Source organism: Balaenoptera borealis (assembly GCF_965194805.1).
Source record: "Balaenoptera borealis genome assembly, chromosome: 1".
Classification (NCBI taxonomy): domain Eukaryota; kingdom Metazoa; phylum Chordata; class Mammalia; order Artiodactyla; family Balaenopteridae; genus Balaenoptera; species Balaenoptera borealis.
This window is the reverse complement of record NC_138860.1, coordinates 87,120,599-87,139,370: the sequence shown is the minus strand read 5'-3', so window position 1 is coordinate 87,139,370 and position 18,772 is coordinate 87,120,599. Positions and strand designations below refer to the sequence as shown.

The 18,772-nt window shown below is 42.1% G+C and overlaps 2 protein-coding genes across 6 annotated transcripts in view; one reads left to right on the top strand and one right to left on the bottom strand.

Annotated features, from left to right (window-relative positions):
- The window catches only part of RNF115 (ring finger protein 115), a 58,965-nt gene extending 56,266 nt beyond the window's left edge, over positions 1 to 2,699 (bottom strand). Inside the window, exons 1-2 of one of the 3 annotated variants that reach the window (XM_082368171.1) lie at positions 2,568 to 2,687; positions 2,029 to 2,147 (exon numbers count right to left, since the gene is read on the bottom strand). Coding sequence is in view for 1 of the 3 variants with exons in the window: in XM_082368169.1 (XP_082224295.1) it covers positions 2,568 to 2,669 (102 nt within the window). In the remaining 2 variants the exon portion in view is untranslated. Of the gene's footprint in view, positions 1 to 2,028; positions 2,148 to 2,567 lie in introns of all 3 variants that reach the window. The other 2 variants (XM_082368169.1, XM_082368170.1) reach the window with 2 other exon arrangements.
- Positions 2,700 to 3,028: 329 nt separating this feature from the next.
- Positions 3,029 to 17,492, top strand: POLR3C (RNA polymerase III subunit C). 3 transcript variants are annotated; one of them, XM_082367489.1, is made up of 15 exons: positions 3,029 to 3,167; positions 4,174 to 4,340; positions 5,576 to 5,831; positions 5,942 to 6,127; positions 7,170 to 7,258; positions 10,305 to 10,409; positions 10,539 to 10,631; positions 12,299 to 12,379; positions 12,610 to 12,661; positions 13,016 to 13,076; positions 13,528 to 13,678; positions 14,431 to 14,532; positions 14,647 to 14,696; positions 15,127 to 15,276; positions 16,771 to 17,492. In XM_082367489.1, the coding sequence occupies exons 2-15, from the start codon at positions 4,194 to 4,196 to the stop codon at positions 16,850 to 16,852; spliced, it is 1,605 nt and encodes a 534-aa protein (XP_082223615.1). In that variant the 5' UTR covers positions 3,029 to 3,167; positions 4,174 to 4,193; the 3' UTR covers positions 16,853 to 17,492. The 3 variants fall into 3 exon arrangements, with proteins under 3 accessions (XP_082223615.1, XP_082223616.1, XP_082223614.1); XM_082367490.1 differs by lacking the exon at positions 10,305 to 10,409 and having other exon boundaries at positions 10,464 to 10,631; XM_082367488.1 differs by having other exon boundaries at positions 10,305 to 10,631.
- The last annotated feature ends 1,280 nt before the right edge of the window (positions 17,493 to 18,772 follow it).

Genomic DNA, 18,772 nt, shown 5'->3' with positions numbered 1-18,772 from the left:
TAACCCCAGACAAAGAAAAACTTTATTCTGGCTATCTGCAGAAAGACATTCAGGTTTCCCACAACATTGATCCAGTTCAAGAAACAATGCATGCCTAATGAATGCTGAGTACTTACAGTGAGGGAATCTCAAGTTTATATAAAAAAAAATTTTTTTAAAACTTCAATGTTGTCCAATATATATGATAATCATATTACTGATTAACCAGTGCTGAATTGGTTTTTCAGTAGCAGAGACTGATTTGTACTGAATCAGCCACTTACTAACCTGGTCATTCTTACAATCAACATTTTCAAGATGACAGTCTAGGGTTAAGGATACAGAAATGGCCATGAAACATGAAACTCACTGGCTCATCCACAAATCAAAACTATATTCCTGACCTCACTGCACCTTTCCTAAAAATGCATAGCAACAACGATTTACTAAATGTTTCTCCCTTCTTCCTCAACTCACTCTTCCTTTTCTACCTCAGTCTATGCTGTCCCCTCAGTCTGAACTCTACCTATCCTTCAAAACTCAATTTAAATCCCACCTCATCTGTCACTTCTTCCCCAACCTCACATCACTAATGCTACCATGTCTCCCCCTCTCTGAATTCTAAAGCACATTATTATCCATCCTCATTCACCTTAGTTGTTACTTTTTCCAACAAAACTGTGAGGTGCTTAAGGGCAGGAACCACATACTCCTCAGTATCACCTCCAGGACATTCAGCTGAGAGAACCTTGTATGTCTGCAGGAAGTATTCAGTTACACTTAATTGTGTTAGGCCTCAATTTACAAATCAGGCATGACAGATAACAAATCAGTCTAAAAAGATCAACAACTTCCCCTCCATGTATCAAACTAAGGCTTAGAAAAACACCTAAAAAAAGTCTGTCAATGATCCCTTTTCAAGAGCACTTTGAAGTGAGGACTTGAGATGGTAAGAAGAAAAGACATAAAAAGTTGCGGAAAAGTTAGACTGTTTTCTCACTACTAAAGGCAAACAGTGAACAGCAACTTAAAGATCAGAAGAGCTGAGGCCACATTGTTCAATAGGACATCACATTCAACATGTCACTGGTCACACACATACTGGCTGAATTCCAGACTCCTTCTCTGTGGTAAGGGAGCATTCTGGAGGCTCTGATGTCCGCTGACAAAAAAACAAGGCACCTGCTCTTCTCAGCACTGAAGTATGGCAAAAAGCACACAGACACAAACACACCAAATCAGCAAGCACAACTAAAACAGCATGCAGATGACACTGCAACTCTGAAGTTGGGGGTCGGGCAAAGAGAGAAGAAAAGAAAATGCTGCAAAAGCCTGAAAAAGCACAACCTCTGGGTGGAAAAGGTTAAAATAACTTGTAGGCACTTTTCACTGGATTCCGTTTGTGTTTCCAAGAAATAAGACATACAGACACACTTTAGTAGGCTTTCTTACAGATTGTATGAGCCACTATAAACACTGAGGGAAGTTGTTAGACAGGCACCCTGTCTTAAGGCTGAACACAGATACTTCTAAGGAAAAGAACAACCATAACTAGTTCTAAAAACGGTTGGCCAAAGGTAGGATTAACATTCACCCTGGTGGGTCTCCCTGTGGTAGCTATAACCCAACCCCAAGCAGCCTGTGCGATCGGGGTGCTGTAGCTGGCTAGGATGCTGCAGAAGCACTTTTTGTCACAGCCATAGCGCTACCTCTCTAGGGGCTAACACAGGCTGGCAGATAGTGGTGAAAACCAATTTTACATCAGATGGTGCGGTCCCCAGCATTCTGTCCTAGATCTTTCCTATTAAGTGAAGAGATAGAACGGGGGAGGAGGGGTGGGTAAGGCAGGTGGTGCTAAAGACACTGGCAGCATGACAACCAAAATAAGCAAGCTGAAACAGTATGTTCTGCCTTCTTCCTAAAGCCATTTCCTTCAACAGTGATAGGGAGCGCAGGCAGTCTGCAAGTCATTAGTACACGGCTGTTTTCACTTTCACAAGAACGCTGGAAACCCCTGAATAGCAAAATCCCCCTCTCCATCCCAGTTACCTTCCAACCCTCTCTTTCTTTCCGTGCTTTCTTTCTCCTTTCTTCCCTAGAGACACCGAATAAGGACAATCCTCAGCAATCCGCTATTTTGCTTCAGTGAGGATGGGGGAGGGGAGGATCTGGCGAAAAGTGGAAAAGGAAATAGAGAAAGGTGAGAAGCAACAGCGGAAAGAGTATCGAGTGGGGGAAAAAGAGAGGTCATCATGGGAAGGAGACAAGGTGAAGAAGAGTGCAAGAAAATTGAGGGAATGTCAGAAGAGAACTTGCTAAAGACCAAAAAAAAAAAAAAAAAAAAATGGAGGGGGGGGGGCCGGTTAAGAGGGGAGAGAGAGTGAGGGGCAGGTGGAGCATGCGAGAGGGAGTTACGGAGCCAGGACCGGGACGCCCGGGGTTTGGGGCCAGCGACCGGGAGGCAGCAAGTACTTGGGAAACCGATGTCAGGGGAGTCGGGGATGGGCGGGAAGCTTAAGACCCGTTCCGGGATATCGGGACGAGGAATCCAGGCCGATGCCCGAGCGCAGAGGACACAGGGCTCTTACCGGTAGTTTGGGGCTGACCTCGCCCTTGCAAAAGTGGCAGAAAAACCGGTGCGCGGCAACCGCGGCACCCGCGCCGGCCCCGGCCGCCGAGGCCTCCGCCATTTTTCTCTCTCGCCGCGGCCGTCCGAGAGGGCAGCCGGCCGGTCGCTCTCCAGGTCGCTACCTCCCAGCTGCTGTCGCCGCCTCTGCCGTCGCCGCCGCTGCTTCCTCAGTGCTGCCAGCCGCTCCAGAGCCCGCGCGGGTCACGTGAGTTCGCCCGGCCCACAGAGGCGGCGGCGCAGACAGCGACCCCGAAGCCCGCCTCCTAGCACCAAGGAGGTGCAGGAAAGAGAGTCCGCTCGCCGCGGCCCGCCCGCCGGCTCCTCAAACACCCCCTCGCCGGTCCTCCAATCTCCCAGCGAGAAGAAAGAAAGAGCGTCCCCGGAAACCACCGAAACGCTGGGGTAGAGCGGCACATGTTTTGCCTCTTTGCCGGTCCTCCTCGGTGGCCGTGCTCCTGCGCGAAAGGACCTTGGGCTCCCCCTCTGCCCGGGCGGCTAGCGGGAGCTGCACGAAGCTGCAGTGGGGAAGTCGGCGGCGTTACGTTGCATTGACCCAGAGGTTAGTGGAAAATGCGGTCTGAACGAGGTGGCCCTGTCTCTGGACTCAGGGACCCAGTCCGGGACAGGAACCTGCGGTAAAGAAGTGAAGAGCCAGGAGCCGGGCTCCTTGGAAATACTTTCCAGGGATGGCAGAGGGTCTGGGGATGCTTCCCCAAAGACCTGTGGATGGGGATAGTGAGACTGAAAGGCAAAGTCTTGGCTTCTGAGGAATTGGGAGAAATAAATGAACAAACCAGTGTTTGATAACACTTGTGATAATAAGGAAGTGATTATACAGTGGACTATGTCTGTTTCTCTTTGTGTATACTTTGTCAAGGAATAGAAATTTCAGAATTAAATACTGCCCTGCCAACAACATACTTCATCCCCTATTTGAAACACCCTGTTGAGAAGCTCTCATTTACCTCTTAGTTTATTTTTCAAAGTTGTCATTGCCTGTTCAGTTCCAATAGTCTGTGAATAGTGGCCTTAATTCTTCCAAACAATGAAGTATAGAATCTAAGGTCTGTGACAGATCGCAAAACCATCTACATCCGATCTTTAAAGAAAACTAGAATCACACATGATCCCATAAAGATAAACTTGATATATAGTCTTCCAGTCTTTTTTTCCATGCATACGTGTGGGGCTATTTTCACAGTAATTGAACTTTTCTCTACATTTTGCTTTGTAATGAACAATTTTCTACACTAATACATATTATACTTTATTGTGAATGTTGGCATAGTATTCCATTATATGAGTATACCATAATTTATTGAAATAATCACTTATGAGGTTGTTTCCACAATATCAGTATTCTAAAGTGACATGTTTTTATTATTCCCTTGGAATAGAATATCCAAAACAAAAGTATTAGGTCAAAGATATGCAAGATTTTAAGGCTTTTGCTATATCTACTGTTAAACTGCTCTCCAGAAAGTACCTGAATTTACACTCAGCAGCTCTACTCCCAGCATAAAAGAAAAACTTCCCATCATACCATCTTTTTCTTTTTTTCCTAGCTCTGAGACTCCTCAGCACAATGACTCAAGCAGAAATTAAACTGTGTTCTTTGTTGCTGCAAGAGCATTTTGGAGAGATCGTAGAAAAAATTGGAGTCCACCTAATCAGAACTGGCAGCCAGCCACTAAGAGTTATTGCCCATGACACAGGAACATCATTGGATCAGGTATGTTTGGATCACAGTAATTTGCTTCCATTTCATTAATTTCTTTAACCTACCTTTGAATATTGTTACTCCCCACCCCCACAAAATGGAAAAGAAAGCAAAGTCTGTGCTAGGATCAGAATAGTGTTATTTGGGAGGGGAAAGATGATGAGACATAGTGCCCAGGGTTCTGCTTCTCAAAGTGGCTCATCGTGGCTTCTGAGGCAAATCTTTGCTCCTCCTATGCCATATGCCATACTTCATTTATTCATGAGTCTATTAATTTCAGTACTATGTTTAAGGAATAAGAATAATAGAGGGGGGCTTCCCTGGTGGCGCTAGTGGTTGAGAATCTGCCTGCCAATGCAGGGGACACGGGTTCAAGCCCTGGTCTGGGAAGATCCCACATGCCGCGGAGCGACTAGGCCTGTGAGCCACAACTACTGAGCCTGCGCGTCTGGAGCCTGTGCTCCGCAACAAGAGAGGCCGCGATAGTGAGAGGCCCACGCACCGCGATGAAGAGTGGCCCCCACTTGCCGCAACTAGAGAAAGCCCTCGCACAGAAACGAAGACCCAACACAGCCATAAATAATAAATAAATAAAATTTAAGAAAAAAAAAAAAAGAAAAGAATAATAGAGGGGATGGGACTTCCCTGGTGGTGCAGTGGTTAAGAATCTGCCTGCTAATGCCGGGGACATGGGTTCGAGCCCTGGTCCGGGAAGATCCCACATGCCGCGGAGCAACGAAGCCCGTGCGCCACAACTACTGAGCTTGTGCTCTAGACCCCGCGAACCACAACTGCCGAGCCCGCGTGCCGCAGCCACTGAAGTCCATGAGCCTAAAGCCCGTGCTCCACAACAAAAGAAGCCACCGCAATGAGAAGCCCGCGCACCGCAACGAAGAGTAGCCCCCGCTCACCGCAACTAGAGGAAGCCCACATGCAGCAGGAAGACCCAGATGCAGTCAAAAATAAATTAATTAATTAATTAATTTTTTTAAAAAAAGAATAACAGAGGGGAAGTAAATTGTACTTTGAAAGATAAAGATCATAGGAAATATGAGCATCATAGCAAGGACTCTTCCTGATTTCTTCCATTGACATTCGCTTCTTATTAGCTATTCCAATGGAGAGAGAGAAGACACACAGAGATTCCAGCCATCTCCTGATGTTTAGGAAACTGTTGGACAAAAATTGCCAGCAATAATGAGCTGCATCTTCAGATTTTTCTTCTCTTTCTTTTGTGTTTTCTCTAGGTAAAAAAAGCCCTTTGTGTCCTCATCCAGCATAACCTGGTGATCTATCAAGTGCACAAACGTGGTGTGGTAGAGTATGAAGCCCAGTGCAGCCGGGTGTTGCGAATGCTTAGGTATCCCCGGTACATCTATACTGCCAAAACACTGTACAGTGACACTGGAGAGCTGATTGTTGAGGAGCTCCTGTTGAATGGCAAAATGGCAATGTCAGCTGTCGTGAAGAAAGTAGCAGATCGGCTCACAGAGACTATGGAGGGTCAGTACTGTATCCACAGCTGTTAGCAAAAGCATAGATTGGCTGGCTGCAGGAGAGGACCCTTAGCTATCTGAGGCCATCTCACTTGCCTCTTTCCTCCTGTCGTACAGATGGCAAGACCATGGACTATGCTGAGGTCTCAAACACATTTGTGCGACTAGCAGACACACACTTCGTGCAGCGTTGCCCCTTGGTGCCTGCCACTGAGAATTCAGACCCTGGGCCACCGCCACCTGCCCCCACTCTTGTCATCAATGAAAAGGACATGTACCTGGTTCCTAAACTGAGCTTGATAGGTAAGGAATTTTGGCCCCTAGATCTGTGATTTGACCTAATTGTAGATTCTTCCTTAATGATTGTTAAATGAATGACTCAATCAATTAAGCAGTTACCAAGGATTTACTCTATGCCAGATACTGTGGTACAAAGAGATGAAAAAACCATTATGGTCCCTGCCCTTATGGGGCTTAAGTCTAGTATAGGAGGCTTACATTAATCAAATAGCCTGATGGATATATAACTAACAAACTGCGACAAGTACTATGAAGGTAAAATATGGGGTGTTATGAAAATATATAACGGGACCAGATTTACCTGGGGATTTGGGCACATGCTTCTTTGAGAAAGTGGCATTTGAACAAAGATTTGAAGCAGAAGTAGGAGCCAACCAGTGAGGTAAGGTGTGAAGGGGTACAGAGGATAAGCATTTTTGGCAAAGGGAATAGTATGTAGTGAGGAAAAAAATAGGAATTTGAGAAAGTAAAAGAAGATCAGTATAGTTAAAGTACAGTGAGGAAGGGAAAGAGAGCCATAAGTTAAGGTTAGACAGACAGTTAGGGGCTAGATCATGCAAGACCTCGTAAAGCACCTGTTCTTTATCCTAAGAGCAAAGGAAAACTACTAAAGGATTTTAAAGGAAGTAACATGATCTAATTTGCATTTTTAAAATATGTTTCTGTCTGTAGAAAGGATGGGACCATTTTTCACAAACCAGTGAAAAATTAGACATAGGAGGGGTGAGGAAGACAGAAATCAAGAATGACATCTGTGTGTCTGGCTTGAGTATGTGGGAGGATGATGGTACCATTCACTGTGAAAGGAAGCATTGGAGCAGGAGCAGTCTGAGGGAGAAAGACTATAAATTTCTTTTTGAACTTGTTGAGTTTCAGATGACTTCACCATTAACTTGAATTTCTTGTAGTTCCTCAGTCTCCTCAACATCTCTAACCTAGAGGTAGCTACAGGTGTCTTTGGGATAGAGACACCTGCTTTCACCTTCGGTCATTTCCTGTTATCATATGAGATGTAGCCTAACTGTGCAACTGTTTTGTTTGGCAGGGAAAGGTAAAAGGAGGAGATCATCTGACGAAGATGCAACTGGGGAGCCCAAGGCCAAGAGACCAAAACATACCACAGATAACAAAGAGGTAATGAGGCTTCTTGGTTAGGAGTCCTCACCCTGAGGCAAGCCAGAAAGAGCACTAAGATGACAAGCCCCAAAAGAGCTTAAACGTTCTTGGGTTGAGAAGTAGTAGGATTATGAACTTCATTAAATATTGGCCAGGGATAGACTAACAAAGAGTGAACTCTGTTGCTGTGTCCCTTCTGAGGCTTAACTTACTTCAGTCATTGGACAGAGGTAATAGATTAGGCAGAAAAAGGGCCTAGAAAAAGTGTAAATTGGTCAGTATGACTGGACCATAGAGACCCATGGGGATGAGTGGTGATAAATGAGTTTAGAAAGATACGTATAGGCCTGAGCTCTTGTATTCAAATGCCTTCTCAGCATCCCTGTAAAAATGTCTAATAAGCATCTCAAAAGTAGTATGGCTAAAACAGAGTAATTGATTTCCTGCTCCCAGATATCTACTCCCTCGTAAGCTTTCCTCATCTTAGTTAGGGACACCACCAAGGCCAACCACCTAGGACACCATTTGCTTAGGCCAAAGTCCTAGGAGCCATCTGATCTCACAGTAAAACCTGTCAACCCAATTTCTAAAAATAATTGAAATCCAACTATTTCTTATCGTTTCCACTGCCGTCACCCTAGTCCAAACCATTATCACTGTAATCAAGGCTTTGCCAACACTCTCCTAAGTAGTCTCCCTACCTGCATTCATACCTACTTAAGAGCCAAAATGACTTTCTAAATTGTTCTTTTTAAAAAATCCCGACACATCACTGATTTTTGACTTCTTTAATAGCTTCCCATGACTCTTAGAAGAAATCCAGTTCTTTACTATGGATTATGAAGCCTTACATGAGCTGGGTCTTTACATGATCTGCTGGAGACAAGGCTCTCCAACCTCAGCTCTTCCTACTCTGTCATTCACTATGTTCCAGCTTCTATCTTTTTTTCCGTCCCTGAAATATATCATACTCTTTCTAGTATTCAGGCTTTCGCCCTTAGGATTTCTTCTGCTTCAAATGCTTTTCCATCAGATCTTCATGTAGTTGCCTCTTTTTCATCATTCCGATCTCAGCTCAAATGCTACTTTCTTAGAGCTCAAGCACCATTGCCCACCCTCTACTCCAGTCTCTACCACATTTTCCCATTTCATCTTCACAGCATTTCTAAGTAGCTGAAATTACTTATTATTGGTACAAGTGTTTGTCTCTGTACTCCCAATAGACTATAAACTCTTCAAGGACAGTATCTTGTCCCTGGCACCTGGAATACTCACAAGACATCAATAAATATTTCTTGATTGACTAACTAAGAAGTTTGGACTTCATCGTGAAGACAATGGGGAGCCATTGATGAACTTTAGGCAGGTGAATGAAGTGGCTAGATTTACATTTTAGAAATATTACTGTAGTACAGTGGTTTATAACTTGTACAACTCCATGGATGCATTTCAGAGAGTCCACCTGTACTATGTGCATTTTTCTATAGAGCACTCCATAGCTTTCTTCAGATTCTTCAGGGGAACTGTGAGCCCAAAAGGTAAAAAAAAGCACTGCTCTATGAGAAATGGGGAGAATGATGCAAAAGGAACAAGATTAAATGCAGAAAACCAAGTTACCCTTTTTTATAGTGTCCACTATATGAAAAAGAAAAATGAAAACCAGTTAGGAGGCTACTGTAGTAATCCAGGTGAGTCAAGATTAGAGGCTGAAATAAGGTAATGACAGTCAGGTTAAAGAAAAGTAGACTTCTGATTAATATAAAGAATAGATAGGGGGCTTCCCTGGTGGCGCAGTGGTTAAGAATCCACCTGCCAATGCAGGGGACATGGGTTCAAGCCCTGGTCCTGGAAGATCCCACATGCCACGGAGCAAATAAGCCCATGCACCACAACTACTGAGCCTGCGCTCTACAGCCCACGAGCCACAACTACTGAAGCCTGCACGCTTAGAGCCTGTGCTCTGCAACGAAGAGTAGCTCCCGCTCACCACAACTAGAGAAAGCCCGCTTGCAGCAACGAAGACCCAACACAGCCAAAAATAAATAAATAAAATAAATTTTAAAAAAAGAATAGATAGAACTGGGTAATTGGATAGTAGATGAGGGAGAGCAAGGGGTTAGGGATGATATTCAAGTTTCTAGCTTAAGAAACTGGGTTGTAGTGTAGTTAGCTGAAAACTTAAAAGAACAGTTTTAAGGCACAGGTGGAAGTAGGCAGTTGAGTCTATGCACCTGGAGCTTAATAGAGAGTTCTAGAATTAAGTAATAGACTTGGAACAGTTGAAACCTTGAGAGAAGATTAAATCACCTAAGTAGAATATGTAGAGTGAAAAGAAAAGAGGGCTGTGGACAGAACCCTGGGGAACACCAGTATTTATAGATAGGATCTGGAAAAGGAATCTGTGGGGACTGAGGAAGGGTAGTCAGAGTGGTTAGAAGGAGTACCTAGAAAGAATGGTGTCATAAAGTCAAAGGGGCCACATAGAGTTAAGGAGAAAATGTCCAACCATGTCATATGCTTTAGAAAGATCAAATAAGATTGGAACTGGACAGTATTCTTTGAACTTAGCAACAGGTTCCTCAGGGACTTTGGCATTTCAGTATAATGGTGGAAATGGGTTGAGTAAATCTGTGGATGGGGATACAGCTGGTATGAACAACTCTTTGAGAAGCTCAAATTTTTTAAAAATAAAGAAATGTGGTGGGGATGTGTGCACCACGCTGAATGAGTTCTGGCCTAATGGCTTCTATTTGCTCTCTGAAATAAGAAGCAAGGTCATCTGCTGAGAGAGAAGGGAGGGGCAAATGGGAGATTTGAGAATACTGGAAAAGAGTTAAAATAGAGAAAGATTCGAGGTAAGCAAAAAGAATCTGTTTGAAGTTGGGGGTTGTGAATTTGTCATTGTGGAGGCACTAAATCCACATGGTTGAATGGTTTTTTCCTCCAACCAATTTAGTTGCTACTATATAGGGAAAGAAACGGCAAACAGTTAAATCCAAGCTTCTCACTAGAAAATGCTTCATTGTATCTAAATGTTTCTCTCTAATCTTTTTCTCCTCCTCAGCCCATTCCAGATGATGGGATTTATTGGCAGGCCAACCTTGACAGATTCCACCAGCACTTCCGTGACCAAGGCATTGTCAGTGCAGTTGCCAACAGGATGGACCAGGTGATATCTAAGTGGGTGGGACAGTGGCTATCAGGAATATTCACTTATTTGCAGATGTGGCCATTGGCATATAGCCAGAGCCAGCACAGCAGAGTGAATTCTGAATTCCAGTTCACTTTTCAAACCCAGACCAGCAGCGAGATCGTGCGGACCATGCTCCGGATGAGTGAGATTACCACTTCCTCTAGTGCCCCCTTCACCCAGCCATTGTCTTCCAACGAGGTGAGCTTCATGTTCTTGTACTGGTTTTCTGACAGACTCTTGGATATAATAATTGTTATACATAGAGCCTGGGATTAGGTTGAGGTCTGAACCTTGAAAGGAAGGGTTTTTGCTATTTGAGGTGGGACGGGGATTATTCTCAGGTGGTAGGTACTGAAATATTTGGTCTCTTGGGAATTCAACCTTTAAAAACCTAAACCATTACCTTAGTCAAAGTATAAGTAATTCTTTTTTTTATTTTTAATTTATTTTATTGAAGTATAGTTGATTTACAATGTTGTGTTAATTTCTGCTGTATAGCAAAGTGATTCAGTTATACATATATACATTCTTTTGCATATTCTTTTCCATTATGGTTTATCACAGGATATTGAATATAGTTCCATGTGCTATACAGTAGGACCTTGTTGTTTATCCATTCTATGTATAATAGTTTGCATCTGCTAATCCCAAACTCCCAATCCATTCCTCCCCCACCCACCTACCCCTTGGCAACCATAAGTCTGTTCTCTATGTCTATGAGTCTGTTTCTATTTTGTAGATAAGTTCATTTGTGTCATATTTTAGATTCCACATATAAGTGATACCGTATGGTATTTGTCTTTCTGACTTCATTTAGTATGATAATCTCAAGGTCCATCCATGACTGAGTAGTATTTCATTGTATATATATATAGTATAAGTTATTCTTAATTATTCCAAGAATCCACTGTTTGGAATCTGAGCCTTGGTGCTCAGGACATTATTTGGCCCCTTATATTTGTTTTTTTCAATATATTTTGTATATTTTAAATTTGTTTTAAATGCTTTGTTTATTAAGTTTTGTTTGAAAAATTAATATTCAATATTTCAAATGTTTTATTTGTAATTATACTAATGTTTTGTTTTGTAATTATACTAATATTCATCCACATTAAATATAGTTATTATATTTTTATATTATTAAAATTTTTTTTAACTTACTATATAACAAAATATAAGTTTTTTTCTGATGACAAAAGTAATTACATGACCTGTATTCAAACAGCATAGAAATGTATAAGTTTTTTAAAGTTGTAGTTCCCCAAACTTTCAGGAATGCCAGGCATGTTCTATATCTTGCAGATGGTAGTCACGTGGGTATATACAATTGTCAATACTCATCAAACTGTACCCTTAAGATCTGTGCTTCTTGTATGTAACATACCCCAGTTTAAATAAATATATAGTTTTGCATAATCCCAGCCCCAGAGATCCTTGTCAGTAGTTTGGTACATATCTTTATTCAGACTTTTTTATATGTATAGTCTCACATAAATGTAGATATATATATATATCTTTTAACAACAGAAAAAAATAGGGTTATACTCTATGTACTGTTCTAAACTTGCTTCTTTCATATGACCGTGTATGTAAACTTTCTTTTCATGTCAGTATTTTTAGATCTGCCTCATTCTTTATAATGGCCATATCATATTCCACTTAATGGCCATGCTGTACTTTATTTTAATGAATTCCTTATTACTGGACATGCGAATTGTTTCTAGTTTTTTACTCTTACCAACAATGCTGCTGTGTTTTTGGACATTTTTATACTTGTGATATCTAAAATTAGAATATCTTTATTTCAGCAATGTCAGCAATTCTAAGTTCCCAGACCCATTTTCGTTGTTTCTTTTGCTCCATAGATCTTCAGATCCCTACCTGTTGGCTATAACATCTCTAAGCAAGTTCTTGATCAGTATCTCACTCTGCTGGCAGATGATCCAGTAAGTCTTTTCTTTCTTTTTTCTGTTGTATTTACTATTAATTTTTGCCTGCTATCAGTCTTCTGTAGCCTCATTCTCTACCTAGCCAGCTCAGACAATTTCTCTACCGTCATCTGATAGGAGGGCTTCCTGCTGCAGACTCTTGGCCAGATTTGCTCTTTTGGAAACAGGATCACTGGACTTTCCATTCAGATAACACATGCTCTCTTTTTTTTCTTTTTTTTTAATAGCTTGAGTTTGTTGGAAAGTCTGGCGACAGTGGTGGAGGAATGTATGTCATCAGTATCCTTATGGGTGGTTATTTCCTTTCAGTCAGGCAGCCTGAACTATGAAACAGAATGGTGACTTAGAAAAGATTTGATGATATTTAGTATACTAAGTAAGTTGGAAAATTGAACTAAAACGTTGATGATAAAGAAGTGCAAGGGACTTTTAACTAACCAAATTTTAGTTAAGCAAAACTCTGACTTAAGCACCTTAGTTAATTAAGGTTTCGAAATACTTACATACCATAAATGAGACTAGTGTGAAAAACAAAATAGTATTTAAGTTTTAAATTAAAGACTCAGGAATAAAACTAAGATCACAATGACCAGGCCAAAACATTACGGAGTAACCTTAACCCTCTACATAAAGACCTACATAAGGCTCTAGGATCTCTAGCCACAGCCACTCTGGAGTCGGTCATACAAGAGAGGTAAGGGGGTCACCCTGATTGGGGTTGGGGGTCAGATACTTCCTTTCCATACCCCATTTGAACAAGTGACTTGGTCATTATGTCAGTAACCAGTATAGACACACCTTGGCACATCTTGCCCCATTTTCCACTGGACTGCTGTGGATCCCATCTACTACAGCTCTTTACCCTAAATTCCCTACTGCTTAATTCCCAGTGATGCCAATTAACCAGCCTTCCTAAAGCCTTTACTTACAAATGCAGGAACTGAGGCATTCAAGTGAGTCAGCAGTTGGTGACTCTTATGATTAGCAGTATTGTCATCAATCTGTGGAGTTATGAAGGAATTCTCTGATTGCTGTTCCTCTCTGGTCCTGGTTCCACACATGGAAACCGAACAAGCACCATCTGTGACTAAGAGCTAAAACTAATCTACGTCGGCATGCCATTTGCTTTCTTTATTCGTTTACAGATTTGGGTCTCGCTGTGCCAGAATATTCCGTCTAGTTTTACAAAAGAAACACCTGGAGCAGAAACAGGTAGAAGACTTTGCAATGATTCCAGCAAAGGAGGCAAAGGATATGCTTTATAAGATGCTCTCAGAAAATTTCATATCACTCCAGGTAACAGTAATCACCAACCAGCAGAGCTGACCTAGGATGAGAGAAACTCCTGAATCAAACATTCTGAACCCCAAACAAACCGTATCCAGCTCTGAGACAGAAAAAAAAAAGATTAACAAAGACACAGCAAGCACTTGAAAGATAACTGTGGAGCTTTAACTGGTCTAGTAAAAAAGAGGCATAGCCAAGAAATTACCCCAGAATCACCCTACCCTTTTTTCTTTAACTCCTAGTGCATGTGATTTGTCCTTTCCTCGAGCCTTAAGTTTATTGTAGATTAAATCTATCGGGTCATCACTACATGCAGAGCCGTGTAGTATACCCTATGAGGAAACAGATAGAATGGATTTTGGAGTCAGAATCACAGCTCTGCCTCTTACCCAGTTACACTGAGCAAATTACCTACCATCTTTTTTCACATCTACAAAATGGTGATGGATGGTGGTAACAGAGACAAGATGGTTTGTTGTAAAGATCCAGTACAATCTACCTGGCACATAAGAGTTGCTTAGTAAATGTTAAGTGCCTTCTCTTTCTTCCCCACTCAGGATGTTGACAGTCAAATGGAAAAAACAGGGCAGCCCAACCCTCCATGTGGCTGATTGTACCATAAACACAGATGCTGTATGACTGGGGAAGAGTGAAAGTATAAGTGAAAGAGAGGGCTGAGTAGCTCCAGACAGGACAGGTGTTTACTTTGCCAGTTCTGAAGAAAAGTATAAAGTCTTATTTTTCTTTCTATGGACAAATAGGAAATTCCCAAAACGCCAGACCATGCCCCATCCAGGACCTTCTATTTATATACTGTGAATATCCTGTCAGCTGCCCGAATGTTGCTGCACAGATGCTACAAGGTAACTCCTCCCCAGTCCATCCACAGAGATGTCTCACCCTCATGCCCCCTTTAGCCATTTTGCCTGAGCTGCTTAAATAGAACTGTGTGCATTTCTTGTCTTCTCTCCCCTCAGAGTGTAGCCAACTTGATAGAAAGGAGGCAATTTGAAACCAAAGAAAACAAGTGAGTAACATTTTCAGTTGAGTAATTACATTTTACAAGGCCAAAAGGCTTGTGGGGAAATTTCCTATAGAAGTGGAAACCAACAGAGACAATAACCAGTCTGGTTGCACTGAATTATTGGCTTAGGTTGGCATAAAGATGCATTAGTATACACTTTTCTCGTATGTCCCCAGTGAAATAATTTTGCAGATTAAATTTATGAGCAACGTATACACTGGCACCAAACTTTAAGTACAAATGAGAGGCAGCAAGAGTTTCAGGAGTGAAGTCACATTTCTAATTAAGCTTGTAGAAAACGTCCTTCCTTAGAGAGTGACATTATCCACTTTGACCAGGAACATGGTAAAAGGGGGATCTATGCCCCAGGGCTATGGGATAAAAGAATCTCCAAGGCTAGAGGACATGCCTCAGAGTTGCGTTTGTCTGACAGGCGTCTACTGGAAAAGTCTCAGAGGGTAGAAGCCATCATTGCATCTATGCAGGCTACAGGTGCAGAGGAGGCACAGCTACAAGAAATAGAGGAGATGATCACAGCCCCTGAACGCCAGCAGCTAGAGACCCTGAAACGTAATGTCAACAAGTAAGCATCATAAACTTCAAACGTATGTTTCAAAATACCTTGCAGACAAATCCATCTTGATATCCTGCTACCCCTCCAACTTAAGGTGAGGAAACCGAAACTCACTCTCTTCTTCCCCATCTCAATTAACAGAATTTAATCCACCTATTTCCCTAAGCTAAAAACTCTGAAGACACATTCAGCTTCTCCTCCCTCACCACCCTTCCCCCCCCACACACACACTCTCTCATTCACCAAGGCTGCTGATTTTACTTCAATAATGTGTCTCAAATCTGGCCTTTCACCTTGCTTCCCATGCAGGCCCTCCTCACCTCTTTCCCAGACCTTTGCAAATCACCTCCTGCTTCAAACCATTTCTTATAATGCTTTCACAGTTAGTATCTTTAAAGTGATTGACAATATCTCTCTTCTGCTTTAAATGCTATATTGACTCCTTGTTTGCAGTATAAAGACCAGACTCCTTGGCGTAACATATAAGGCCTTTCACAGTCTCATACCAGCCTATCTCTTCATCCTCATTCCTTTCACTGCTCACCATTGACCTTCATAGGGATTGCTTTGAATCTGTAGATCACTCTGCAGAGTATTGCTTTCTTAATGATACTAAATCTTCCAACCCATGAACATGAAAGGTCTTTCCATTTACTTAGATCTTCCTTAGTCTCTTTCAATGAGTTTTGTCGTTTTCGGTATTCAAGTCTAGCACTTTTTTGTTAGATTTATTCCTAAGCAATTGTTTTAGTGTTTTCTTAAATTTCATTCTTGAATTGTTCATTGCTAGTGTATAGAAATAGAACTGATTTTTGTGTTTTGATTTTATATCGTATAATTTTGCTAAATTCATTTATTAGCTGTGGTAGGTTTTTTGTGGATCCTTTGAGCTTTTTCTGTATATAAGATCATGTCATCAGTGAATTAGAAATAGCTTTACTTCTTCCTTTTCAATCTGGATGCCTTTTATTTGTTTTTCTTGTCTAATTTCCAGACTAGAACTTCCAGTAAAATGTTGAATGGAAGTAAAAGCAGACATCTTGTCTTGTTCCTGATCACAGGGGGAAAGCTTTGTCTTTCACCACGAAGTATGATGCTAGGTGTGGGTTTTTCATAGATGGCTTTTATCAGGTTGATGAAGTGTTCCCTTCTATTCCTAATCACTTTAAGCCTCAGCCACTCTCAGCTTCTATTTTAAAACACACTAGGTCCTTTTACACCTGTGCATTTAACATGTGCTATCTTCCTCCTCATTGCAAGTTAGAATGTAACTTCTCCTGGGACAGAGGCCTTATCTTTTGAATCCTCAACATTTTCCACAGTACCTGGCACATAAGAGATGCTCAGTAAGTGGGAGGAATGATCTATTGGTTCTCTTACTTTCCGCCCAGTACTTTCAGGGGTAACCAAGCAATTCTCCATGACCACACCCAGTCCAGCCTCTAATCTTAAATATGCTAATGAATGTTCAGTGTGGGCAAATGCTTTCACTTTTTCACTCAGGTTGGATGCCTGTGAGATCCAGGTGGATGAAACCATCTTCCTGCTGGAGTCATACATCGAGAGCACCATGAAGAGACAATGACCCAGAAGAAGAGTCTTCCTCAGAAGATCTGAGGGGATTGGAAGAAAGAATAAAGGAGGTGCCTAGATGCATTCTTTGCAGTAGGATAAGTTCCAGATTCTTGTACTGAAACCCTCTCTCTATCCCTACCACCCAGAATACACCAGAAAGAGTTTGACATATTTTTTTAAGTTTGCTGATCCTGTTTTAGAATCATCACTATACTCTACCCTCATCAAATCTTGGCAGGGGAAAGAACCTTAAATCAACTAGATTAATCGTCTATCAGATGCATCAGTTCCCACCAAGAAGTCAGCTAAGGCTTTGTTTGAACATCCCTGACAGTGAGAAAAACTTCTTCCTAAGCTGTTCATTCCATTTTCAAAAGGCTACACCTGTTCTTTACTTTGTTAAACTGTAATCTTAAACACACACACACACACACAATGTAGGGAATGTGAAAGACTACCACAGAGGGGGGATAAAAGCTATTTTCAGGGCTAGCAGGTGGATTGGCCCAAGCAGTCACACTAGAATCTATGGATAAAAGTTACATTTGCCAGCTCTGGGCTTCTAACACGTCTGAAATTATGTATGTGAAACACTTAGCACAATGCCTGACATGTGGTAAGCACTCAGTAAATCACTGCCTTCCTCTTCACCATGGTTCCTAAAAACTGGCAATTCTAACTTCTCTCTCCTAGTACCATGGATAGATGACTAATCTAGTTGACATAATGTGTCCCAGCAGCTTCAGTTTCATTTAAAGCAGGTGTTGTTTTATAATCTCTTCAGTTTCCCCTTACCGATGTTAGTTCTAATTCATTAAACATTTGAACGCCAATTAATTGCCAGCCACTATACTAGATATAATATACAAAGATAAATACAATACCATCTCTGCCTTCAAGGCACTTAGCATCATTTACTGAGCACCAGTTATGTGCCCAGTATGTCCCCAGGCCTTGGGGATGCAAAGATGAATAGCCTTGAGCATACAGCCTAGTGGAAGGAGACAAATAAGTACAAGGAAGTGTTGGGGGGGCTATAGTGGGAAAGTACCATGTACAGAGGCAATGGAGAAAAGGGTCAGGCAGGAAAGGGAGCATAGAGAAGGTGACACAATCCGTATTTTGAAAGGTGGGGATTTGCCAGGTGGAAGGGAAAAAGGATCCCAGAGGGAAGCAGAGCCTGTTTCTTGGGGGAACAGAGAATAGCATGTGACTGAAAAACAGAGCATAAGTCCTGCCAGAATTGACAGGCAGGGGCAAGGACTGGTGGGTCCTTGCTACGCTGTGTTAAGTAGCTTATCTTATCCTGAGAGCAGTGGGAAGCAAAATGAGCAGATTTGTATTTTAGAAAGATCACTCTGGCCTCACTGTAGAGAATGAATTGGTGGAGGCAGGACTATTTAAAGACTTGTAATAGTATCTCAGGCAGAATATGAGGAAGGCTTGAACTGGGCATTGGTGGCTGGAGATTAAGACATGGATTTGAGAAAGTTTAAGGAAGTAGAATCTGCTGCACTTGGTTGCCATTTGAGTGAAAAGAAAGAAAGGGAAGGTGGGACTTCCCTGGTGTTCAGTTGTTAAGAATCCGCCTTCGAATGCAGGGGACGCGGGCTCCATCTCTGGTGGGGGAACTAAGATCCCACATGCTGGGGCAACTAGGCCCCTGGCGCTCTGGAGCCTGCATGCCACAACTAGAGAGAAGCCCACAGGCGGCAACAAAAGATACCACATGCTGCAACTAAGACCCCACGCGACCATAAATAAATTAAACGAGAAAAAAAAAAAAAAAGGGAAGGTGTCAAAAATGTTTCTTGGGTGTGTGGCTAAGAGACAGATGTAATTAACTAACTGGAGATGTTACCTGCTGTAACAGGTAAGTGTGCCGAGTGCCGTGGAGCGGTGCTCATCGTTCCGCCCGTGGCTGGTGGGA

Bases quoted from the DNA above. Each gene is read 5' to 3' on its own strand.
- POLR3C (XM_082367488.1), top strand. From the start codon at position 4,194: ATGACTCAAGCAGAAATTAAACTGTGTTCTTTGTTGCTGCAAGAGCAT. The intron at 6,128-7,169 runs GTAAGGAATTTT...TTTGTTTGGCAG, and splicing joins TCCTAAACTGAGCTTGATAG to GGAAAGGTAAAAGGAGGAGA. The intron at 7,259-10,304 runs GTAATGAGGCTT...TCTCCTCCTCAG, and splicing joins ATACCACAGATAACAAAGAG to CCCATTCCAGATGATGGGAT.